Here is a 27,433-nt window from a genome sequence, read left to right on the forward strand (position 1 = left end):
AGGTTTTATAATTAGAGAGTCTACTGTATGTATTGTAATGAGACGCCTACTGTATGTGTTATAATTAGAGGACACTGTATGTGTTGTAATTAGAGAGGCTACTGTATGTGTTGTAATTAGAGGCTAATCTGTGTTATAATTAGAGAGGCTACGGTATGTGTTGTAATTAGAAAGGCTACTGAATGTGTTATAATTAGAGAGGCTACTGTATGTGTTGTAATTAGAGGCCTACTGTATGTGTTGTAATTTCAGAGGCTACTGTATGTGTTATAGTTAGAGAGGTTAATGTTTGTTGTTATTAAAGAGGCTACTAAATGTGTTGTAATTAGAGAGACTACTGTATGTTTTATAATTAGAGCGTCTACTGTATGTGTTGTAATGAGACGCCTACTGTATGTGTTATAATTAGAGGACACTGTATGTGGTGTAATTAGAGAGGCTACTGTATGTGTTGTAATTAGAGGCTAATCTGTGTTATAATTAGAGAGGCTACGGTATGTGTTGTAATTAGAAAGGCTACTGAATGTGTTATAGTTAGAGAGGTTAATGTATGTGTTATAGTTAGTGAGGTTAATGTATGTGCTGTAATTAGAGAGGCTACTAAATGTGTTATAATTAGAGAGGCTACTGAATGTGTTATAATTACAGAGGTGGCTGTATGTGCTGTAATTAGAGAGGCTACTGAATGGGTTGTAATTACAGAGGCTACTGTATGTGTTGTAATTAGTCTACTGTATGTGTTGTAAATAGAGAGGCTACTGTATGTTTTATAATTAGAGAGTCTACTGTATGTATGTGTTATAATTAGAGAGGCTACCGTATGTGTTATAATTAGAGAGACTACCGTATGTGTTATAATTAGAGGCTACTGTATGTGTTGTAATTAGAGTGGCTACTCTGTGAGTTATAATTAGAGGCTACTGTATGTGTTATAATTAGAGAGACTACTGTATGTGTTGTAATTAGAGAGGCTACTGTATGTGTTGTAATGAGAGGCCTACTGTATGTGTCGTAATTAGAGGCTACTGTATGTGTTGTAATTAGCGAGTGTACTGTATGTGGTGTAATTAGATAGGCTACTGTATGTGTTGTAATTAGAGCCTACTGTATGTGTTGTAATTAGCATGGCTACTGTATGTGTTGTAATTAGGGGCTATTGTATGTGTTATAGTTAGTGAGGTTAATGTATGTGCTGTAATTAGAGAGGCTACTAAATGTGTTTTAATTAGAGAGGCTACTGTATTTGTTGTACTTAGAGGCTACTCTGTGTTATAATTAGAGAGGCTACTGTATGTGTTGTAATTAGAGAGGCTACTGAATGTGTTATAATTACAGAGGCTGCTGTATGTGTTGTAATTAGAGGCTACAGTATGTGTTGTAATTAGAGAGGCTACTGTATGTGTTGTAATTAGAGAGGCTACTGTATGTGTTGTAATTATAGGATACTGTATGTGTTGTAATTAGAGCCTACTGTATGTGTTGTAATTAGAGGCTACTGTATGTGTTGTAATTAGAGAGGCTACTGTATGTATTGTAAGGAGAAGCCTACTGTATGTGTCGTAATTAGAGGCTACTGTATGTGTTGTAATTAACGAGGCTACTGTATGTGTTGTAATTAGAGGCTACTGTATGTGTTATAGTTAGAGAGGTTAATGTATGTGTTATAGTTAGTGAGGTTAATGTATGTGCTGTAATTAGAGAGGCTACTCTGTGTTGTATTTAGAGAGGCTACTGAATGTGTTATAATTACAGAGGTGGCTGTATGTGTTGTAATTAGAGGCTACAGTATGTGTTGTAATTAGAGAGGCTACTGTATGTGTTGTAATTTCAGAGGCTACTGTATGTGTTATAGTTAGAGAGGTTAATGTATGTGTTGTAATTAGAGAGGTTACTGAATGTGTTGTAATTAGAGAGACTACTGTATGTGTTGTAATTAGAAAGGCTACTGAATGTGTTATAATTACAGAGGCTACTGTATGTGTTGTAATTAGAGAGGTTACTGTTTGTGTTGTAATTAGAGAGGCTACTGTATGTGTGTAATTAACGAGGCTACTGTATGTGTTGTAATTAGAGGCTACTGTATGTGTTCTAGTTAGAGAGGTTAATGTATGTGTTGTAATTAGAGAGGCTACTGTATGTGTTGTAATTAGAGAGGCTACTGTATGTGTTGTAATTAGAGAGGCTACTCTGTGAGTTATAATTAGAGAGGCTACTGTATGTATGTGTTATAATTGGAGAGTCTACCGTATGTGTTATAATTAGAGAGGCTACTGTATGTGTTGTAATTAGAGAGGCTACTGTATGTGTTGTAATTAGAGGCCTACTGTATGTGTCGTAATTAGAGGCCTACTGTATGTGTCGTAATGAGAGGCCTACTGTATGTGTTGTAATTTGCGAGGCTACTGTATGTGTTGTAATTAGAGGCTACTGTATGTGTTATAGTTAGAGGTTAATGTATGTGTTGTAATTAGAGAGCCTACTAAATGTGTTGTAATGAGAGGCCTACTGTATGTGTCGTAATGAGAGGCCTACTGTTGGTCTTGTAATTAGAGGCTACTGTATGTGTTGTAATTAGAGGCTACTGTATGTGTTATAGTTAGTGAGGTTAATGTATGTGCTGTAATTAGAGAGGCTACTAAATGTGTTATAATTAGAGAGGCTACTGTATGTGTTGTAATTAGAGAGGCTACTGAATGTGTTATTATTACAGAGGCTGCTGTATGTGTTGTAATTAGAGGCTACAGTATGTGTTGTAATTAGAGAGGCTACTGTATGTGATGTAATTAGAGAGGCTACTGTATGTGTTGTAATTATAGAATACTGTATGTGTTGTAAGTAGAGGCTACTGTATGTGTTGTAATTAGAGAGGCTACTTACTGTATGTATTGTAATGAGAAGCCTACTGTATGTGTCGTAATTAGAGGCTACTGTATGTGTTGTAATTAGCGAGGTTACTGTATGTGTTGTAATTAGAGGCTACTGTATGTGTTGTAATTAGATAGGCTACTGTATGTGTTGTAATTAGAGCCTACTGTATGTGTTGTAATTTGAGAGGCTACTGTATGTGTTATAGTTAGAGAGGTTAATGTATGTGTTATAGTTAGTGAGGTTAATGTATGTGCTGTAATTAGAGAGGCTACTAAATGTGTTGTAATTAGAGAGGCTACTGTATTTGTTGTACTTAGAGGCTACTCTGTGTTGTAATTAGAGAGGCTACTGTATGTATTGTAATGAGAAGCCTACTGTATATGTCGTAATTAGAGGCTACTGTATGTGTTGTAATTAGCGAGGCTACTGTATGTGTTGTAATTAGAGGCTACTGTATGTGTTGTAATTAGATAGGCTACTGTATGTGTTGTAATTAGAGCCTACTGTATGTGTTGTAATGAGAGGCCTACTGTATGTGTTGTAATGAGAGGCCTACTGTATGTGTCGTAATGAGAGGTCTACTGTATGTGTTGTAATTAGCGAGGCTACTGTATGTGTTGTAATTAGAGACCTACTGTATGTGTCGTAATTAGAGGCCTACTGTATGTGTCGTAATGAGAGGCCTACTGTATGTGTTGTAATTAGCGAGGCTACTGTATGTGTTGTAATTAGAGGCTACTGTATGTGTTATAGTTAGAGGTTAATGTATGTGTTGTAATTAGAGAGCCTACTGAATGTGTTGTAATGAGAGGCCTACTGTATGTGTCGTAATGAGAGGCCAACTGTTGGTCTTGTAATTAGAGGCTACTGTATGTGTTGTAATTAGCGAGACTACTGTATGTGTTGTAATTAGCGAGGCTACTGTATGTGTTGTAATTAGAGGCTACTGTATGTGTTATAGTTAGTGAGGTTAATGTATGTGCTGTAATTAGAGAGGCTACTAAATGTGTTATAATTAGAGAGGCTACTGTATGTGTTGTAATTAGAGAGGCTACTGAATGTGTTATAATTACAGAGGCTGCTGTATGTGTTGTAATTAGAGAGGCTACTGTATGTGATGTAATTAGATAGGCTACTGTATGTGTTGTAATTATAGAATACTGTATGTGTTGTAATTAGAGGCTACTGTATGTGTTGTAATTAGAGAGGCTACTTACTGTATGTATTGTAATGAGAAGCCTACTGTATGTGTCGTAATTAGAGGCTACTGTATGTGTTGTAATTAGCGAGGTTACTGTATGTGTTGTAATTAGAGGCTACTGTATGTGTTGTAATTAGATAGGCTACTGTATGTGTTGTAATTAGAGCCTACTGTATGTGTTGTAATTTGAGAGACTACTGTATGTGTTATAGTTTGAGAGGTTAATGTATGTGTTATAGTTTGTGAGGTTAATGTATGTGCTGTAATTAGAGAGGCTACTAAATGTGTTGTAATTAGAGAAGCTACTGTATTTGTTGTACTTAGAGGCTACTCTGTGTTATAATTAGAGAGGCTACTGTATGTGTTGTAATTAGAGAGGCTACTGAATGTGTTATAATTACAGAGGCTGCTGTATGTGTTGTAATTAGAGGCTACAGTATGTGTTGTAATTAGAGAGGCTACTGTATGTGTTGTAATTAGAGAGGCTACTGTATGTGTTGTAATTAGAGGGGTTACTGTATGTGTTATAATTAGAGAAGCTACTGTATGTGTTAAAATTAGAGAAGCTACTGAATGTGTTATAATTAGAGAGGCGACTTTGTGTTGTAATTTGAGGCTACTGTATGTTTTGTAATTAGAGAGGCTACTGAATGGGTTGTAATTACAGAGGCTACTGTATGTGTTGTAATTAGAGAGTCTACTGTATGTGTTGTAAATAGAGGCTACTGTATGTTTTATAATTAGAGCGTCTACTGTATGTGTTGTAATGAGACGCCTACTGTATGTGTTATAATAAGAGGACACTGTATGTGGTGTAATTAGAGAGGCTACGGTATGTGTTGTAATTAGAAAGGCTACTGAATGTGTTATAATTACAGAGGCTACTGTATGTGTTGTAATTAGAGAGACTACTGTATGTGCTGTAATTAGAGAGGCTACTGAATGGGTTGTAATTAGAGAGGCTACTGAATGTGTTATAATTACAGAGGCTGCTGTATGTGTTGTAATTAGAGAGGCTACTGTATGTGATGTAATTAGAGAGGCTACTGTATGTGTTGTAATTATAGAATACTGTATGTGTTGTAATTAGAGGCTACTGTATGTGTTGTAATTAGAGAGGCTACTTACTGTATGTATTGTAATGAGAAGCCTACTGTATGTGTCGTAATTAGAGGCTACTGTATGTGTTGTAATTAGCGAGGTTACTGTATGTGTTGTAATTAGAGGCTACTGTATGTGTTGTAATTAGATAGGCTACTGTATGTGTTGTAATTAGAGCCTACTGTATGTGTTGTAATTTGAGAGGCTACTGTATGTGTTATAGTTTGAGAGGTTAATGTATGTGTTATAGTTAGTGAGGTTAATGTATGTGCTGTAATTAGAGAGGCTACTAAATGTGTTGTAATTAGACAGGCTACTGTATTTGTTGTACTTAGAGGCTACTCTGTGTTATAATTAGAGAGGCTTCTGTATGTGTTGTAATTAGAGAGGCTACTGAATGTGTTATAATTACAGAGGCTGCTGTATGTGTTGTAATTAGAGGCTACAGTATGTGTTGTAATTAGAGAGGCTACTATATGTGTTGTAATTAGAGAGGCTACTGTATGTGTTGTAATTAGAGGGGTTACTGTATGTGTTATAATTAGAGAAGCTACTGTATGTGTTAAAATTAGAGAAGCTACTGAATGTGTTATAATTAGAGAGGCGACTTTGTGTTGTAATTTGAGGCTACTGTATGTTTTGTAATTAGAGAGGCTACTGTATGTGTTGTAAATAGAGGCTACTGTATGTTTTATAATTAGAGCGTCTACTGTATGTGTTGTAATGAGACGCCTACTGTATGTGTTATAATAAGAGGACACTGTATGTGGTGTAATTAGAGAGGCTACTGTATGTGTTGTAATTACAGAGGCTACTGTATGTGTTGTAATTAGAGTCTACTGTATGTGTTGTAAATAGAGAGGCTACTGTATGTTTTATAATTAGAGAGTCTACTGTATGTATGTGTTATAATTAGAGAGGCTACCGTATGTGTTATAATTAGAGAGACTACCGTATGTGTTATAATTAGAGGCTACTGTATGTGTTGTAATTAGAGTGGCTACTCTGTGAGTTATAATTAGAGGCTACTGTATGTGTTATAATTAGAGAGGCTACTGTATGTGTTGTAATTAGAGAGGCTACTGTATGTGTTGTAATGAGAGGCCTACTGTATGTGTCGTAATTAGAGGCTACTGTATGTGTTGTAATTAGCGAGTGTACTGTATGTGGTGTAATTAGATAGGCTACTGTATGTGTTGTAATTAGAGCCTACTGTATGTGTTGTAATTAGCATGGCTACTGTATGTGTTGTAATTAGAGGCTATTGTATGTGTTATAGTTAGTGAGGTTAATGTATGTGCTGTAATTAGAGAGGCTACTAAATGTGTTTTAATTAGAGAGGCTACTGTATTTGTTGTACTTAGAGGCTACTCTGTGTTATAATTAGAGAGGCTACTGTATGTGTTGTAATTAGAGAGGCTACTGAATGTGTTATAATTACAGAGGCTGCTGTATGTGTTGTAATTAGAGGCTACAGTATGTGTTGTAATTAGAGAGGCTACTGTATGTGTTGTAATTAGAGAGGCTACTGTATGTGTTGTAATTATAGGATACTGTATGTGTTGTAATTAGAGCCTACTGTATGTGTTGTAATTAGAGGCTACTGTATGTGTTGTAATTAGAGAGGCTACTGTATGTATTGTAAGGAGAAGCCTACTGTATGTGTCGTAATTAGAGGCTACTGTATGTGTTGTAATTAACGAGGCTACTGTATGTGTTGTAATTAGAGGCTACTGTATGTGTTATAGTTAGAGAGGTTAATGTATGTGTTATAGTTAGTGAGGTTAATGTATGTGCTGTAATTAGAGAGGCTACTCTGTGTTGTATTTAGAGAGGCTACTGAATGTGTTATAATTACAGAGGTGGCTGTATGTGTTGTAATTAGAGGCTACAGTATGTGTTGTAATTAGAGAGGCTACTGTATGTGTTGTAATTTCAGAGGCTACTGTATGTGTTATAGTTAGAGAGGTTAATGTATGTGTTGTAATTAGAGAGGTTACTGAATGTGTTGTAATTAGAGAGACTACTGTATGTGTTGTAATTAGAAAGGCTACTGAATGTGTTATAATTACAGAGGCTACTGTATGTGTTGTAATTAGAGAGGTTACTGTTTGTGTTGTAATTAGAGAGGCTACTGTATGTGTGTAATTAACGAGGCTACTGTATGTGTTGTAATTAGAGGCTACTGTATGTGTTATAGTTAGAGAGGTTAATGTATGTGTTTTAATTAGAGAGGCTACTGTATGTGTTGTAATTAGAGAGGCTACTGTATGTGTTGTAATTAGAGAGGCTACTCTGTGAGTTATAATTAGAGAGGCTACTGTATGTATGTGTTATAATTGGAGAGTCTACCGTATGTGTTATAATTAGAGAGGCTACTGTATGTGTTGTAATTAGAGAGGCTACTGTATGTGTTGTAATTAGAGGCCTACTGTATGTGTCGTAATTAGAGGCCTACTGTATGTGTCGTAATGAGAGGCCTACTGTATGTGTTGTAATTTGCGAGGCTACTGTATGTGTTGTAATTAGAGGCTACTGTATGTGTTATAGTTAGAGGTTAATGTATGTGTTGTAATTAGAGAGCCTACTAAATGTGTTGTAATGAGAGGCCTACTGTATGTGTCGTAATGAGAGGCCTACTGTTGGTCTTGTAATTAGAGGCTACTGTATGTGTTGTAATTAGAGGCTACTGTATGTGTTATAGTTAGTGAGGTTAATGTATGTGCTGTAATTAGAGAGGCTACTAAATGTGTTATAATTAGAGAGGCTACTGTATGTGTTGTAATTAGAGAGGCTACTGAATGTGTTATTATTACAGAGGCTGCTGTATGTGTTGTAATTAGAGGCTACAGTATGTGTTGTAATTAGAGAGGCTACTGTATGTGATGTAATTAGAGAGGCTACTGTATGTGTTGTAATTATAGAATACTGTATGTGTTGTAAGTAGAGGCTACTGTATGTGTTGTAATTAGAGAGGCTACTTACTGTATGTATTGTAATGAGAAGCCTACTGTATGTGTCGTAATTAGAGGCTACTGTATGTGTTGTAATTAGCGAGGTTACTGTATGTGTTGTAATTAGAGGCTACTGTATGTGTTGTAATTAGATAGGCTACTGTATGTGTTGTAATTAGAGCCTACTGTATGTGTTGTAATTTGAGAGGCTACTGTATGTGTTATAGTTAGAGAGGTTAATGTATGTGTTATAGTTAGTGAGGTTAATGTATGTGCTGTAATTAGAGAGGCTACTAAATGTGTTGTAATTAGAGAGGCTACTGTATTTGTTGTACTTAGAGGCTACTCTGTGTTGTAATTAGAGAGGCTACTGTATGTATTGTAATGAGAAGCCTACTGTATATGTCGTAATTAGAGGCTACTGTATGTGTTGTAATTAGCGAGGCTACTGTATGTGTTGTAATTAGAGGCTACTGTATGTGTTGTAATTAGATAGGCTACTGTATGTGTTGTAATTAGAGCCTACTGTATGTGTTGTAATGAGAGGCCTACTGTATGTGTTGTAATGAGAGGCCTACTGTATGTGTCGTAATGAGAGGTCTACTGTATGTGTTGTAATTAGCGAGGCTACTGTATGTGTTGTAATTAGAGGCCTACTGTATGTGTCGTAATTAGAGGCCTACTGTATGTGTCGTAATGAGAGGCCTACTGTATGTGTTGTAATTAGCGAGGCTACTGTATGTGTTGTAATTAGAGGCTACTGTATGTGTTATAGTTAGAGGTTAATGTATGTGTTGTAATTAGAGAGCCTACTGAATGTGTTGTAATGAGAGGCCTACTGTATGTGTCGTAATGAGAGGCCAACTGTTGGTCTTGTAATTAGAGGCTACTGTATGTGTTGTAATTAGCGAGACTACTGTATGTGTTGTAATTAGCGAGGCTACTGTATGTGTTGTAATTAGAGGCTACTGTATGTGTTATAGTTAGTGAGGTTAATGTATGTGCTGTAATTAGAGAGGCTACTAAATGTGTTATAATTAGAGAGGCTACTGTATGTGTTGTAATTAGAGAGGCTACTGAATGTGTTATAATTACAGAGGCTGCTGTATGTGTTGTAATTAGAGAGGCTACTGTATGTGATGTAATTAGAGAGACTACTGTATGTGTTGTAATTATAGAATACTGTATGTGTTGTAATTAGAGGCTACTGTATGTGTTGTAATTAGAGAGGCTACTTACTGTATGTATTGTAATGAGAAGCCTACTGTATGTGTCGTAATTAGAGGCTACTGTATGTGTTGTAATTAGCGAGGTTACTGTATGTGTTGTAATTAGAGGCTACTGTATGTGTTGTAATTAGATAGGCTACTGTATGTGTTGTAATTAGAGCCTACTGTATGTGTTGTAATTTGAGAGGCTACTGTATGTGTTATAGTTTGAGAGGTTAATGTATGTGTTATAGTTTGTGAGGTTAATGTATGTGCTGTAAATAGAGAGGCTACTAAATGTGTTGTAATTAGAGAAGCTACTGTATTTGTTGTACTTAGAGGCTACTCTGTGTTATAATTAGAGAGGCTACTGTATGTGTTGTAATTAGAGAGGCTACTGAATGTGTTATAATTACAGAGGCTGCTGTATGTGTTGTAATTAGAGGCTACAGTATGTGTTGTAATTAGAGAGGCTACTGTATGTGTTGTAATTAGAGAGGCTACTGTATGTGTTGTAATTAGAGGGGTTACTGTATGTGTTATAATTAGAGAAGTTACTGTATGTGTTAAAATTAGAGAAGCTACTGAATGTGTTATAATTAGAGAGGCGACTTTGTGTTGTAATTTGGGGCTACTGTATGTTTTGTAATTAGAGAGGCTACTGAATGGGTTGTAATTACAGAGGCTACTGTATGTGTTGTAATTAGAGAGTCTACTGTATGTGTTGTAAATAGAGGCTACTGTATGTTTTATAATTAGAGCGTCTACTGTATGTGTTGTAATGAGACGCCTACTGTATGTGTTATAATAAGAGGACACTGTATGTGGTGTAATTAGAGAGGCTACTGTATGTGTTGTAATTAGAGGCTAATCTGTGTTATAATTAGAGAGGCTACGGTATGTGTTGTAATTAGAGGCTACTGAATGTGTTATAATTACAGAGGCTGCTGTATGTGTTGTAATTAGAGAGGCTACTGTATGTGATGTAATTAGAGAGACTACTGTATGTGTTGTAATTATAGAATACTGTATGTGTTGTAATTAGAGGCTACTGTATGTGTTGTAATTAGAGAGGCTACTTACTGTATGTATTGTAATGAGAAGCCTACTGTATGTGTCGTAATTAGAGGCTACTGTATGTGTTGTAATTAGCGAGGTTACTGTATGTGTTGTAATTAGAGGCTACTGTATGTGTTGTAATTAGATAGGCTACTGTATGTGTTGTAATTAGAGCCTACTGTATGTGTTGTAATTTGAGAGGCTACTGTATGTGTTATAGTTTGAGAGGTTAATGTATGTGTTATAGTTTGTGAGGTTAATGTATGTGCTGTAATTAGAGAGGCTACTAAATGTGTTGTAATTAGAGAAGCTACTGTATTTGTTGTACTTAGAGGCTACTCTGTGTTATAATTAGAGAGGCTACTGTATGTGTTGTAATTAGAGAGGCTACTGAATGTGTTATAATTACAGAGGCTGCTGTATGTGTTGTAATTAGAGGCTACAGTATGTGTTGTAATTAGAGAGGCTACTGTATGTGTTGTAATTAGAGAGGCTACTGTATGTGTTGTAATTAGAGGGGTTACTGTATGTGTTATAATTAGAGAAGTTACTGTATGTGTTAAAATTAGAGAAGCTACTGAATGTGTTATAATTAGAGAGGCGACTTTGTGTTGTAATTTGGGGCTACTGTATGTTTTGTAATTAGAGAGGCTACTGAATGGGTTGTAATTACAGAGGCTACTGTATGTGTTGTAATTAGAGAGTCTACTGTATGTGTTGTAAATAGAGGCTACTGTATGTTTTATAATTAGAGCGTCTACTGTATGTGTTGTAATGAGACGCCTACTGTATGTGTTATAATAAGAGGACACTGTATGTGGTGTAATTAGAGAGGCTACTGTATGTGTTGTAATTAGAGGCTAATCTGTGTTATAATTAGAGAGGCTACGGTATGTGTTGTAATTAGAAAGGCTACTGAATGTGTTATAATTACAGAGGCTACTGTATGTGTTGTAATTAGAGAGACTACTGTATGTGCTGTAATTAGAGAGGCTACTGAATGGGTTGTAATTACAGAGGCTACTGTATGTGTTGTAATTAGAGTCTACTGTATGTGTTGTAAATAGAGAGGCTACTGTATGTTTTATAATTAGAGAGTCTACTGTATGTATGTGTTATAATTAGAGAGGCTACCGTATGTGTTATAATTAGAGAGACTACCGTATGTGTTATAATTAGAGGCTACTGTATGTGTTGTAAATAGAGTGGCTACTCTGTGAGTTATAATTAGAGGCTACTGTATGTGTTATAATTAGAGAGGCTACTGTATGTATGTGTTATAATTAGAGAGACTACCGTATGTGTTATAATTAGAGAGGCTACTGTATGTGTCGTAATTAGCGAGGCTACTGTATGTGTTGTAATTAGAGGCTACTGTATGTGTTGTAATTAGATAGGCTACTGTATGTGTTGTAATTAGAGCCTACTGTATGTGTTGTAATGAGAGGCCTACTGTATGTGTTGTAATGAGAGGCCTACTGTATGTGTCGTAATGAGAGGTCTACTGTATGTGTTGTAATTAGCGAGGCTACTGTATGTGTTGTAATTAGAGGCCTACTGTATGTGTCGTAATTAGAGGCCTACTGTATGTGTCGTAATGAGAGGCCTACTGTATGTGTTGTAATTAGCGAGGCTACTGTATGTGTTGTAATTAGAGGCTACTGTATGTGTTATAGTTAGAGGTTAATGTATGTGTTGTAATTAGAGAGCCTACTAAATGTGTTGTAATGAGAGGCCTACTGTATGTGTCGTAATGAGAGGCCTACTGTTGGTCTTGTAATTAGAGGCTACTGTATGTGTTGTAATTAGCGAGACTACTGTATGTGTTGTAATTAGCGAGGCTACTGTATGTGTTGTAATTAGAGGCTACTGTATGTGTTATAGTTAGTGAGGTTAATGTATGTGCTGTAATTAGAGAGGCTACTAAATGTGTTATAATTAGAGAGGCTACTGTATGTGTTGTAATTAGAGAGGCTACTGAATGTGTTATAATTACAGAGGCTGCTGTATGTGTTGTAATTAGAGAGGCTACTGTATGTGATGTAATTAGAGAGGCTACTGTATGTGTTGTAATTATAGAATACTGTATGTGTTGTAATTAGAGGCTACTGTATGTGTTGTAATTAGAGAGGCTACTTACTGTATGTATTGTAATGAGAAGCCTACTGTATGTGTCGTAATTAGAGGCTACTGTATGTGTTGTAATTAGCGAGGTTACTGTATGTGTTGTAATTAGAGGCTACTGTATGTGTTGTAATTAGATAGGCTACTGTATGTGTTGTAATTAGAGCCTACTGTATGTGTTGTAATTTGAGAGGCTACTGTATGTGTTATAGTTTGAGAGGTTAATGTATGTGTTATAGTTAGTGAGGTTAATGTATGTGCTGTAATTAGAGAGGCTACTAAATGTGTTGTAATTAGACAGGCTACTGTATTTGTTGTACTTAGAGGCTACTCTGTGTTATAATTAGAGAGGCTACTGTATGTGTTGTAATTAGAGAGGCTACTGAATGTGTTATAATTACAGAGACTGCTGTATGTGTTGTAATTAGAGGCTACAGTATGTGTTGTAATTAGAGAGGCTACTATATGTGTTGTAATTAGAGAGGCTACTGTATGTGTTGTAATTAGAGGGGTTACTGTATGTGTTATAATTAGAGAAGCTACTGTATGTGTTAAAATTAGAGAAGCTACTGAATGTTTTGTAATTAGAGAGGCTACTGTATGTGTTGTAAATAGAGGCTACTGTATGTTTTATAATTAGAGCGTCTACTGTATGTGTTGTAATGAGACGCCTACTGTATGTGTTATAATAAGAGGACACTGTATGTGGTGTAATTAGAGAGGCTACTGTATGTGTTGTAATTAGAGGCTAATCTGTGTTATAATTAGAGAGGCTACGGTATGTGTTGTAATTAGAAAGGCTACTGAATGTGTTATAATTACAGAGGCTACTGTATGTGTTGTAATTAGAGAGGCTACTGTATGTGCTGTAATTAGAGAGGCTACTGAATGGGTTGTAATTACAGAGGCTACTGTATGTGTTGTAATTAGAGTCTACTGTATGTGTTGTAAATAGAGAGGCTACTGTATGTTTTATAATTAGAGAGTCTACTGTATGTATGTGTTATAATTAGAGAGGCTACCGTATGTGTTATAATTAGAGAGACTACCGTATGTGTTATAATTAGAGGCTACTGTATGTGTTGTAATTAGAGTGGCTACTCTGTGAGTTATAATTAGAGGCTACTGTATGTGTTATAATTAGAGAGGCTACTGTATGTATGTGTTATAATTAGAGAGACTACCGTATGTGTTATAATTAGAGAGGCTACTGTATGTGTCGTAATTAGAGGCTACTGTATGTGTTGTAATTAGCGAGACTACTGTATGTGTTGTAATTAGAGGCTACTGTATGTGGTGTAATTAGATAGGCTACTGTATGTGTTGTAATTAGAGCCTACTGTATGTGTTGTAATTAGCGAGGCTACTGTATGTGTTGTAATTAGAGGCTATTGTATGTGTTATAGTTAGTGAGGTTACTGTATGTGTTATAATTAGATAAGCTACTGTATGTGTTGTAATTAGAGCCTACTGTATGTGTTGTAATTTGAGAGGCTTCTGTATGTGTTATAGTTAGAGAGGTTAATGTATGTGTTATAGTTATTGAGGTTAATGTATGTGCTGTAATTAGAGAGGCTACTAAATGTGTTGTAATTAGAGAGGCTACTGTATTTGTTGTACTTAGAGAGGCTACTGAATGTGTTATAATTACAGAGGCTGCTGTATGTGTTGTAATTAGAGGCTACTGTATGTGTTGTAATTAGAGAGGCTACTGTATGTGTTGTAATTAGAGAGGCTACTGTATGTGTTGTAATTATAGGATACTGTATGTGTCGTAATTAGAGACTACTGTATGTGTTGTAATTAACGAGGCTACTGTATGTGTTGTAATTAGAGGCTACTGTATGTGTTATAGTTAGAGAGGTTAATGTATGTGTTATAGTTAGTGAGGTTAATGTATGTGCTGTAATTAGAGAGACTACTGAATGTGTTATAATTACAGAGGTGGCTGTATGTGTTGTAATTAGAGGCTACAGTATGTGTTGTAATTAGAGAGGCTACTGTATGTGTTGTAATTAGAGAGGCTACTGTATGTGTTGTAATTATAGGATGCTGTATGTGTTGTAATTTCAGAGCCTACTGTATGTGTTGTAATTTCAGAGGCTACTGTATGTGTAATAGTTAGAGAGGTTAATGTGTTGTTATTAAAGAGGCTACTAAATGTGTTGTAATTAGAGAGACTACTGTATGTGTTGTAATTAGAAAGGCTACTGAATGTGTTATAATTACAGAGGCTACTGTATGTGTTGTAATTAGAGAGGTTACTGTTTGTGTTGTAATTAGAGAGGATACTGTATGTGTGTAATTAACGAGGCTACTGTATGTGTTGTAATTAGAGGCTACTGTATGTGTTATAGTTAGAGAGGTTAATGTATGTGTTGTAATTAGAGAGGCTACTGTATGTGTTGTAATTAGAGAGGCTACTGTATGTGTTGTAATTAGAGAGGCTACTCTGTGAGTTATAATTAGAGAGGCTACTGTATGTGTTGTAATTAGAGGCCTACTGTATGTGTCGTAATTAGAGGCCTACTGTATGTGTCGTAATGAGAGGCCTACTGAATGTGTTGTAATTAGCGAGGCTACTGTATGTGTTGTAATTAGAGGCTACTGTATGTGTTATAGTTAGAGGTTAATGTATGTGTTGTAATTAGAGAGCCTACTAAATGTGTTGTAATGAGAGGCCTACTGTATGTGTCGTAATGAGAGCCCTACTGTTGGTCTTGTAATTAGAGGCTACTGTATGTGTTGTAATTAGCGAGACTACTGTATGTGTTGTAATTAGCGAGGCTACTGTATGTGTTGTAATTAGAGGCTACTGTATGTGTTATAGTTAGTGAGGTTAATGTATGTGCTGTAATTAGAGAGGCTACTAAATGTGTTATAATTAGAGAGGCTACTGTATGTGTTGTCATTAGAGAGGCTACTGAATGTGTTATAATTACAGAGGCTGCTGTATGTGTTGTAATTATAGAATACTGTATGTGTTGTAATTAGAGGCTACTGTATGTGTTGTAATTAGAGAGGCTACTTACTGTATGTATTGTAATGAGAAGCCTACTGTATGTGTCGTAATTAGAGGCTACTGTATGTGTTGTAATTAGCGAGGTTACTGTATGTGTTGTAATTAGATAGGCTACTGTATGTGTTGTAATTAGAGCCTACTGTATGTGTTGTAATTTGAGAGGCTACTGTATGTGTTATAGTTAGAGAGGTTAATGTATGTGTTATAGTTAGTGAGGTTAATGTATGTGCTGTAATTAGAGAGGCTACTAAATGTGTTGTAATTAGAGAGGCTACTGCATTTGTTGTAATTATAGGATGCTGTATGTACTGTAATTTCAGAGGCTACTGTATGTGTTGTAATTTCAGAGGCTACTGAATGGGTTTTAAGTAGAGAGGCTACTGTATGTTTTATAATTAGAGAGTCTACTGTATGTGTTGTAATGAGACGCCTACTGTATGTGTTTTAATTAGAGGCTACTGTATGTGTTGTAATTAGAGTGGCTACTGTGTGTGTTATGATTAGAGAGGACACTGTATGTGTTGTAATTAGAGAGACTACTGTATGTGTTGTAATTAGAGGCTAGTCTGTGTTATAATTAGAGAGTCTACTGTATGTGTTGTAATTAGAGAGGCTACTGTATGTGTTGTAATTAGAGGGGTTACTGTATGTGTAATTAGAGAGGCTACTTTATTTGTTATAATTAGAGAAGCTACTGAATGTGTTATAATTAGAGAGGCGACTTTGTGTTATAATTTGAGGCTACTGTATGTTTTGTAATTAGAGAGGCTACTGTATGTGCTGTAATTAGAGAGGCTACTGAATGGGTTGTAATTACAGAGGCTACTGTATGTGTTGTAATTAGAGAGTCTACTGTATGTGTTGTAAATAGAGAGGCTACTGTATGTTTTATAATTAGAGAGTCTACTGTATGTGTTGTAATGAGACGCCTACTGTATGTGTTATAATTAGAGGACACTGTATGTGTTGTAATTAGAGAGGCTACTGTATGTGTTGTAATTAGAGGCTAATCTGTGTTATAATTAGAGAGGCTACGGTATGTGTTGTAATTAGAAAGGCTACTGAATGTGTTATAATTACAGAGGCTACTGTATGTGTTGTAATTAGAGAGGCTACTGTATGTGTGTAATTAACGAGGCTACTGTATGTGTTGTAATTAGAGGCTACTGTATGTGTTATAGTTAGAGAGGTTAATGTATGTGTTGTAATTAGAGAGGCTACTGTATGTGTTGTAATTAGAGAGGCTACTGTATGTGTTGTAATTAGAGGCTACTGTATGTGTTGTAATTAGAGAGGCTACTGTATGTGTTGTAATGAGAGGCCTACTGTATGTGTTGTAATGAGAGGCCTACTGTATGTGTCGTAATGAGAGGCCTACTGTATGTGTTGTAATTAGCGAGGCTACTGTATGTGTTGTAATTAGAGGCTAATGTATGTGTTATAGTTAGTGAGGTTAATGTATGTGCTGTAATTAGAGAGGCTACTAAATGTGTTATAATTAGAGAGGCTACTGTATGTGTTGTCATTAGAGAGGCTACTGAATGTGTTATAATTACAGAGGCTGCTGTATGTGTTGTAATTATAGAATACTGTATGTGTTGTAATTAGAGGCTACTGTATGTGTTGTAATTAGAGAGGCTACTTACTGTATGTATTGTAATGAGAAGCCTACTGTATGTGTCGTAATTAGAGGCTACTGTATGTGTTGTAATTAGCGAGGTTACTGTATGTGTTGTAATTAGATAGGCTACTGTATGTGTTGTAATTAGAGCCTACTGTATGTGTTGTAATTTGAGAGGCTACTGTATGTGTTATAGTTAGAGAGGTTAATGTATGTGTTATAGTTAGTGAGGTTAATGTATGTGCTGTAATTAGAGAGGCTACTAAATGTGTTGTAATTAGAGAGGCTACTGCATTTGTTGTAATTATAGGATGGTGTATGTACTGTAATTTCAGAGGCTACTGTATGTGTTGTAATTTCAGAGGCTACTGAATGGGTTTTAAGTAGAGAGGCTACTGTATGTTTTATAATTAGAGAGTCTACTGTATGTGTTGTAATGAGACGCCTACTGTATGTGTTTTAATTAGAGGCTACTGTATGTGTTGTAATTAGAGTGGCTACTGTGTGTGTTATGATTAGAGAGGACACTGTATGTGTTGTAATTAGAGAGACTACTGTATGTGTTGTAATTAGAGGCTAGTCTGTGTTATAATTAGAGAGTCTACTGTATGTGTTGTAATTAGAGAGGCTACTGTATGTGTTGTAATTAGAGGGGTTACTGTATGTGTAATTAGAGAGGCTACTTTATTTGTTATAATTAGAGAAGCTACTGAATGTGTTATAATTAGAGAGGCGACTTTGTGTTATAATTTGAGGCTACTGTATGTTTTGTAATTAGAGAGGCTACTGTATGTGCTGTAATTAGAGAGGCTACTGAATGGGTTGTAATTACAGAGGCTACTGTATGTGTTGTAATTAGAGAGTCTACTGTATGTGTTGTAAATAGAGAGGCTACTGTATGTTTTATAATTAGAGAGTCTACTGTATGTGTTGTAATGAGACGCCTACTGTATGTGTTATAATTAGAGGACACTGTATGTGTTGTAATTAGAGAGGCTACTGTATGTGTTGTAATTAGAGGCTAATCTGTGTTATAATTAGAGAGGCTACGGTATGTGTTGTAATTAGAAAGGCTACTGAATGTGTTATAATTACAGAGGCTACTGTATGTGTTGTAATTAGAGAGGCTACTGTATGTGTGTAATTAACGAGGCTACTGTATGTGTTGTAATTAGAGGCTACTGTATGTGTTATAGTTAGAGAGGTTAATGTATGTGTTGTAATTAGAGAGGCTACTGTATGTGTTGTAATTAGAGGCTACTGTATGTGTTGTAATTAGAGAGGCTACTGTATGTGTTGTAATGAGAGGCCTACTGTATGTGTTGTAATGAGAGGCCTACTGTATGTGTCGTAATGAGAGGCCTACTGTATGTGTTGTAATTAGCGAGGCTACTGTATGTGTTGTAATTAGAGGCTAATGTATGTGTTATAGTTAGTGAGGTTAATTTATGTGCTGTAATTAGAGAGGCTACTAAATGTGTTGTAATTAGAGAGGCTACTGTATTTTTTGTACTTAGCGGCTACTCTGTGTTATAATTAGAGAGGCTACTGTATGTGTTGTAATTAGAGAGGCTACTGAATGTGTTGTAATTAGAGAGGCTACTGTATGTGTTGTAATTATAGGATGCTGTATGTGCTGCAATTTCAGAGGCTACTGTATGTGTTGTAATTTCAGAGGCTACTGTATGTGTTATAGTTAGAGAGGTTAATGTATGTGTTGTTATTAAAGAGGCTACTAAATGTGTTGTAATTAGAGAGGATACTGTATGTGTTGTAATTAGAGAGTCTACTGAATGTGTTGTAATTAGAGGCTACTGTATGTTTTATAGTTAGTGAGGTTAATGTATGTGTTGTTATTAGAGAGGCTACTGTATGTGTTATAATTTGAGAGGACACTGTATGTGTTATAATTAGAGAGGCTACTTATGTGTTATAAGTAGAGAGAGTCTACTGTATGTGTTGTAATTAGGCGCGGGAGATTAGTATTAACTGTTTGGTGCTGATATTTCTTCATTTCTAGATGTTCAATATTCTTCAGTCACCAATACTAATGATTCTCTGTCTTCTCTACTTCCATACAGCTATCCAGAAATCAGAGGAAGGTAAGACCCATTTTTTTTTTGCTAGTTTTTCTTGCTTTACAATAAAACTGAATTTAGTCTATGGAGTGAACAAACTACAGTGTTATTTGGGGTGTTTTGGACTGCTGGTCTGATTCCTAAATTGAACAGACGTGTACATATTGTCCATGTAGGATAAATACATAATCTACAAAAGTGTACCTTTTTTGTGTAGAAATGAAGGTGGCGGGAAGGTTGCACATAACTTGGGGGAAATGAATGTGGCCAGTAATCAGCTCCGACTTTGCCCTGACTTTGACTTAGATGTCCATTAACGATTGAAGAGCAAACAGTTATCTTTAACACAACAGTTAATTGCATGAAATTGAGTCTGCGTGGCTTTGTTGACACTGTGCTTTCCTCTGAGAGAGTCACACAGACACAGAATAGGGATGTCATCTCAGTGATCAGTGCGGCGCTGGGTGCTAACTGTAGCTACCATCTACAATAACCCAGCTATTAAGATGGTTGATTACCAAGCCATTGACATCAGGGCAGTATATCACACTGTCAAAAGATTGGCACTGTGATTACGCACTAATGGAATTGTTTGCTTGAAGAATGAAATCTTTCCCAGAGCATTACTTGTCTGAAGGAAAACACCCATTTGTCTCTCATAATGTAATCATTCACACTCTGTTTAAACCACGTCACAATAAAACAAATGGAATCGCTCTTCAATAAAACACACAGAGTGTAAATGAAGATTGAACGTGGACGTGGGGAAGCCCAGTGAGTTAAGCGGCCGGGCGGTGCAGCAGTGATAGACATCCATCAGGCCTGTTAGGAGGAGCTCTGGTGGTGGTGCCAGAGAGGGCAACAGGCTCAGGGTTCCAGCTATGGGTGTGCTGGGGTTCTGCATGTTATAAATCACTGCTTCTGCTCACCGGAACAGTCTACCAACACCTGCCATTTAATATTGCTGCTCTGTACCCTTGTACATTGTAAGTGACTGCACAGCTGGAAGGAAGGCTTTATTTTCAGTAACATTTTTTTTACAGCATACCCACATATTTTGCACTGAGTATTGACAGTCAGCACTGTGCAATACCGTACAGTAGCTGAGAACGTTGATGCGCTTGAATACAAATGTTCTCATTCAGTGGCATTCTATTCCAAAACCGTTGTCCTGACTAAATCGTACAGGTTATTCATTGTGTCCTGTGTGTTCGTATGGAACACTGTACTGTCAGTATCTATTAGAGCGGACTGGTTTTTGATTCGTAAGCAGGGGCCGGTTGTAATGTGGAGGGCTATATCCAGGCCCCACATGGGAGGATGATGAGTGGAAGGCTTCAGTTCAGAAGGGTCCGCTTTCAACCCCTGCCTTTAATCACTCTTAACTCCCCTTGTGATGAGCAAGGCAGCTATGACCACGCTCACAGCAAAAGGCGAGCATTATTAAATGACATGCTGCAAAGAGAAAGCATTAGAGTCATTATTGGATTAAAGCTTTGACATGGAGCCTGCGTGTACCATCCCCGATGCACAATGCATGAAAACAAAGATGACACTTGACTAGTTAGTTCTCTTTATTCTTTATCCCAGGAGCAATGCAATGTGACATCTAGCAGCAAGTATTTTTAGTCGTTCTATCAATGGACCTAGATGGCTGCCGGTACAAAAGATTAACAAAAACCCATTTAAAACTAGTAACCTCAGTGCTATATTTTAGCTGCACTGAGGGATCGAGTACAGATAGCACGTCTCAAAAAGAGAACTCCTAAGTAACTGGAGGTTAGTGATGAACACATCTGGACTATAAGTCGTTGGAACTTTAGTGTCTCCAGGAGTCAGTCAGGAGTCAGTCAGTCTCAGTCAGTCAGTCAGTCTGTGTCTGTCAGTCAGTCTGTGTCAGTCAGTCAGTCTGTGTCAGTCAGTCAGTCAGTCTGTGTCTGTCAGTCAGTCTGTGTCAGTCAGTCAGTCTGTGTCAGTCAGTCAGTCAGTCAGTCAGTCAGTCAGTCAGTCAGTCAGTCAGTCAGTCAGTCAGTCAGTCAGTCAGTCAGTCAGTCAGTCAGTCAGTCAGTCAGTCAGTCAGTCAGTCAGTCAGTCAGTCAGTCAGTCTGTCTGTCTGTCTGTCTGTCTGTCTGTCTGTCTGTCTGTCTGTCTGTCTGTCTGTCTGTCTGTCTGTCTGTCTGTCTGTCTGTCTGTCTGTCTGTCTGTCTGTCTGTCTGTCTGTCTGTCTGTCTGTCTGTCTGTCTGTCTGTCTGTCTTGTCGCTGAACCTAGGTTACCTGGATGGAGGGGGGACCAAGGTGGGGCATGCTTTTCAGGCCAGGAGACATGGAGTGCACCATTCTCTGATGTGTTGTGAGCAAAACTGGGTCTGTGAGAGAGAGATAAGAGAAGACTCCCAACACCTGCATCCACGCATGTGTGTAGAACACCAGCAGATAATCCTTCACATACAGGAGTACACACAAACAAAATATACAACTCTGCTTCCTCTGTGTATTAATAGTGTGTGTGTTAATGCGTTACACTATAGAACTATGCAAACTACCATCTACAAACGACAAGATTCTAGCTTCAAATCATAGAGAATTACTTCAATTACACGGTTGGTCCCCCCCACCCCCTTATTTTGTTACGATGTGATACGGTAGTGTGAATAGTTGATAGTGTAAAGGTGTGAATGACTCACTTATGGTGACCCTGACCCTGTGAGAATACAGAGGGAGCATGTGGAACCTCAGTGCAGACATCTTCAAACGAGAGGACAGTACAGGGCACAGCTGCTACTGCTGCTGCTGATGGCCAGGGAGCTCTAAGCACCACTGACCTTGGCTTAATCCTCTCATAAGAATACTCTCCTTCAAAGCACTGCAACTTCATGGAAAAACAAACTCAGCAAAAGCTAAATCCTAACCCTTTAAGCATTTTTTATTTTTCTTCTGAATATTCTCATGCAGTAAATGTAAAGGCTTAGAGGTAATTTCACAGATGGTAATTTTATAGTCCACTCGTGTACGTCTGAAAATGATGTTGTTGACAATATGTGATTTTAGTGGCATTGTGTTTTGGGGCAAAGCTGAGGTGTACAAATGAATGTTGCTCTTCGATGTTGTTAATCATTGATGAAATGAAGCGTTCTGCATTGGCGCTGTTCAACAAAAAAAAAATGGGTTAGAAATGAACAAACAAAACAACAGCAACATGTTTCAAAGATCATTTTTCACGTGTAAAGTTTCTCTGTGCAACAATTTCACCTGCCAACAGCCCTGAATATAGTAGTAATGGAGAAACAAGTTGAGAGAAATTGAAAAGGATTGAATGCTCGTTGAAAAAAAAAGCTACCTGTTGCAATATTCTTTAAAGCCCACAAGAAAATCTACTTAACTGCATAGAACACCTTTTAAGTATGTTTTGTGACATTTAATGACATTAATAGCGTGTGTTTTTTTTCATCGTTTTGATTGTTCATTTTATGGAGCATAGCCAGCGGTAAAACAGATTAGCATTTAGCGGTCATTTTATTGTTTCACAGATTTACTGTAAATGTGTTCATAGACATGCGTTAGTCTTCTATTTCATTGTGACGAGGGAATGTTGAAAGCAATAAAAATGGGCTTTAATAAATATTTCCCCACAATTTCATAACCACCAACAACCAGTTGATGTTGCTTTCATAATATCAATTGTAATTACAACAATGTCTGAAATGAAGGTGAAATAATTTACCTTGACAAAGAAACAGACACCATCCCAAGGAAAATGGGGAGGAATGGAGAAAAGGGGAGCATGATCAACGTCATACCAGGGGGGAGGGGGGGGGGGGACGACACACGAGAGCCTGTTGCTATGCCAACACAAATTGGGCAACCCTGTATTTCAATGCACAAGACACATCCACCACTGAGAGGTTTGGCACTTCAAGAGGAAAAAAAAATAAAGCTGGTGATGTTTATCTCATTAAAAAAATATATATATATATATATCAGTGATGACAAACCTCTTGTGTCTCTGATGCTGTCTGGCTCTGCTCAGCTCTCTGGTATAAGCGCCAGCCTAAGGGTATTGTGTTGACCTCATTTCTTCTTGCCCCACGAAAGGTCAATGAATGCGTATGTATATAATGGTACATGTGTACAGCTTATTCAGTGTTACCTGGTGCATGGTGTAAAGCTCTCTGGCGGTTTCTGATTAGATGATCGATAACATCTCATCCCTCAGTGAAATTGGCCAATTTCCTCCAGCAGTTCTCACAAAGAGAACCATTCTCTTTTGAAAAGTGCGGTTGTCTCTGTCAACACATATTTTATTTACTAAGTGTTGATGGAGTGATTTAATGTCTGTCCATTACTGGTGGAAATGTCCTTCGCTTATAAAGGTTGTGTTTTATTTAATCCAATTGGGTTCACAGATTTTTATTTTATCCACATGTTTTAGAAATGCAATTTATTTTGATAAATCTGTACAGGAAATGACAATGCATGCATGAGCTTTGTTGAGCTAAAAAATATATATATATTATATCGCAAAAACTGCCAAAATGCCAGGGAGAGAAACATCGCTGAGTTACCATTTTGATCTCTAAAAGTGTTAAAATGTCATAAATGATATATTCTTTATAAGGAAAAATACATCTCCAATGAAAGAGGCGCTGTGCAACACCATGAAGGTGTTGAGACTGAGCTCAACGAAAAGGATAACTGTCAGAGAATGAATGCAAGAAATCCCTTAATAAATTATACCGGGTCATTTTTCGAGTTGTTTTAAGTAACAATTCACTCAATTTCCTGCTGTAGGTCATGCAGATGATGGTATAATTGTGTGATACAAAATGTTATCTTTGGTCAATTAAAGCCTTGTTCAATCAGCCACATTTCTTGTCTAACACAATACAGGTCCATTGTAATTACTAAATGCCCACATTCATGCGGCAAGCCCACAAGGCCCTTGGCTTATTTGTTTACAATTGATTTTGTGATGTCCACAGAATCGGAGTGTTCCAGTTTACTGAGCTCCTGTTTATTGAGTTACATTGTATTTTATGAATGTGTTTTGCATATGATGTGTTCTTTCCTTGCCAACGACTGCAGCACTATAACTGCAGTAAAGCTGTCACATTATGCCTCTCACACCCTGGGTTATTGATTGTTATGGCCCTCCCTGGCCCTGGGCCTGGGCCTGCTTATGTTGTAACGCTGAATCTAGTTAAGGATACAGTCCTCACCTATTGAAGGGACTGGTTTGTGTCCCTGTTGCATGCAGTGTTCGAGGTATACATTTGCGGTATTCATTTTGATCTGTATGCAGTTTACACTGGAGAACGTTGGAGAACTTCGTATGAACGAGATGTGAATTTGGAAAAGTGACAAAACCCCTATTCTAAACCTGAGAAAGCTGTCTGCTTAAGAGTAAGAGTGTGTGTTCCATTAGGGAAAAAAAACATCTGTGTGAGCAACTACCTTCGGGGGTTGCACCAATTGAGATGTTTTTTTTTTCTTATCCCGCTCTCCCCCTCTCAAACAGTGTTTGTCTTTTATTTCTTTAATTTCCTCCTCCGTTTTAGTTTGATTTGAACTCTGACATCCGTACCTATCCCAGGATGTCTGTCACAAACTGCAGACCAACGTTGTGACAATGCTTTTGTTTCTTCCCGGGCATTTTTATGACCTTCCTGTTTTCCCTATTCCTTTTTCTGTTCTTTCCCTCAAGGTCTGGCGCACATGAAGTCAAACCGCCAAGGTATGGGGTCTGTTGGTTTTCTTTTCTCCCTCAACCACCTGCTCAAGCCATCTCCCTGCCCTCTAATCATGTTTACTTCACTGTACTGCACTGACATTTCACTTCCTCTTCCCTATTCTATTTACTTGTACGTTCATTTCTGCTTCCTGTCATGTTGTACTATCTGTGCCCACATCACTCCAACCTTGTCCGTCAAACCTTGTCCTGACCTCTGGCCAGCAACTGGAACATCACCTTTGACCTCTTCAGCCTTTCACAAAGGTAACGCTTTTACGCCCACAGTGTTTCATCGGTTCGGTTGTCATGGGACCCTCTCCAAGAGAGAAACTGGTATTTCGTTGTCAATAGAGAATGTATGCCTCGTGCTTCAGATGTGTGATTACAGTTTTGAGGACACTGGCTGCTTGCTATTCAGTCTGTCTCGGAAATGTATTGGGAGGCTGAAATCAGTGATTACAACCGAGTGCACATGGCTCCTTCTGTACACTCCGGTTCTCTTCCATCACAATACAATTAAATAGGATAGGATAACATGTGCAATGTTCAATATTCACACAGTTACCCCAGTAATGTAAAAGTTCATGATTTTTAGTTTGTTTGGTGTTTTCGAAAAGGTAGTTGGTTAAGTTCTTATTTTTGAGCAACTGCATTTTCCAGGAAAAATGATGCATGGCTGTGTTGCACACATGCATCTAATCTGCATGCCCTCAGGATGCAGATATACTTAGAGCTCAGACATGCCTGTCCAAAGGCAAGCCAGATATAAAGGAAACAGATCAAATTGAGTTTTTACTGTACAAATAAACATGATGGCTGCTTTCAGACCCTTTCATGAATTATACACTACTGTAGTGATTTTTTAAGGTTTCCTGGTAACAAGAAGGAGGTTTTTACCAAGAGTACTTTAATAGCATAACAAGAATAGGGGTGGCAGGGTAGCCTAGTGATTAGAGCGTTGGACTAGTAACCGAAAGTTGCAAGTTCAAATCCCCGAGCTGACAAGGTACAAATCTGTCATTCTGCCCCTGAACAGGCAGTTAACCCGCTGTTCCTAGGCCGTCATTGAAAAGAAGGATTTGTTCTTAACTGACTTGCCTAGTTAAATAAAGGTAATATTAAAATAAATATTAGGAACTACTGGTTAGCATTGAGAGAAAATCAGCCGTACAGTCGCAGCTAGACAGACTGACAAGCAGAAGGGCGACAGGCAAGCGAGCTGACACGCCATATTGGACCACCAGAAAGTTAATTAAATCAACGTTCATGAACATATTGTATCCAAATTAAGAAACTTTGAATTATTCATGGACAAGTTGAATGCAGTATTTGTTTGCATTCTCTAGATGATGTACCTAATACGAACTGACATACAACAAAAGCTCTTCAGATGAGCTTTATCAATTACATCTTTAGGTTTACTTCTTTTAAAAGAAACTAACAGAAAACAACACAATATTCACTGATCAACACTGCGAGATTCTGCAAGAGATGTGCTCGATTTAAGAGGTGTGCTATCAGCTGTCCATATGAGCTTTGCTGTTAATGTCAGACATAAACAGTTACTTTAATAAAGTTGTACCTGTACATGATAATCTACTGTTTTGCTTCAGACCGGAACAGATGTAACTTTGCTGATCAAAGTATTCATCCAGAGGCCAAGGCAACGGGTTGTTTTTTTTCAGTCAAAGAATTGACAATTACAGCTCAGCGTGAGGGACTGTAACACTGTGCTCTGGCTCTAACAGCCTCGCAATACGCTACTTCCTTTCTCTGCTGATAGCTAGCCAACACAGGCAATCATTCCTATTACTGATACTTACCATCAAACCTTTTGTGTACTAGCAAAATATAAAGTGGTTCAAGTCATGAACGAAGCAGCTTTTGTGGAAATTTTGCATTTCATGTAGAGGTAGATATCCATACATGTCTCTGTACTCTTGACTGTGTGTTGTATCAATTCCTCTGGGTATCTACCGTATGATTCACATCACACAGTGTGTGCACAATATGACCTAAAATGAATGAATCCTTTTTTTTTTTAACAAGGCATGGACAGCTGAGAACTGGTGTGTGTGTGCTTAGTTGAAACAACCCAGCTTCACATGCTGTGGCTGTCCGTTCACATTTGTGTACACTTTTGACCAGGGATGAAGGTAAGGCGATATACGTTCCGGTAAGGCGTGCCGGCAAGAATAGATAGTGGGGGTAACGCCGTACCAGTCAAAAACGTTAGCCTGTCACAATTAATAGGCTACAACACGCGGCAAAAACTATAGGCAATTTCACCATTTATTCAACATTACTGCATGTCAGTGGCATTAAAAATGAGCAAGTGGACTGGAAACCGGTTGGTGTACCCTCCAAAGGGTGTGCTTTGTGGAGATGAGTGACCGAGACCGAGGCGAGCGTGGACAGCGGCGTCATTTCAGGCTACAAGTGGAGGCCTTAATGACAATCGCGGCGTG

At 37.4% G+C, this 27,433-nt stretch overlaps 1 protein-coding gene across 3 annotated transcripts in view; it reads left to right on the top strand.

Moving 5' to 3' along the window:
• Positions 1 to 27,433, top strand: part of LOC110533130 (neurexin-2-like) — a 422,662-nt gene that overhangs the window by 173,169 nt on the left and 222,060 nt on the right. For 2 of the 3 annotated variants that reach the window (XM_036933223.1, XM_036933225.1), the window contains exons 3-4: positions 19,240 to 19,260; positions 24,939 to 24,968. In XM_036933223.1, coding sequence (XP_036789118.1) covers positions 19,240 to 19,260; positions 24,939 to 24,968 — 51 coding nt within the window. The remainder of the gene's footprint in view (positions 1 to 19,239; positions 19,261 to 24,938; positions 24,969 to 27,433) is intronic. The other variant, XM_036933224.1, reaches the window with a different exon arrangement.

The sequence above is a fragment of the Oncorhynchus mykiss genome, chromosome 10 (assembly GCF_013265735.2).
Source record: "Oncorhynchus mykiss isolate Arlee chromosome 10, USDA_OmykA_1.1, whole genome shotgun sequence".
NCBI classification, from domain to species: domain Eukaryota; kingdom Metazoa; phylum Chordata; class Actinopteri; order Salmoniformes; family Salmonidae; genus Oncorhynchus; species Oncorhynchus mykiss.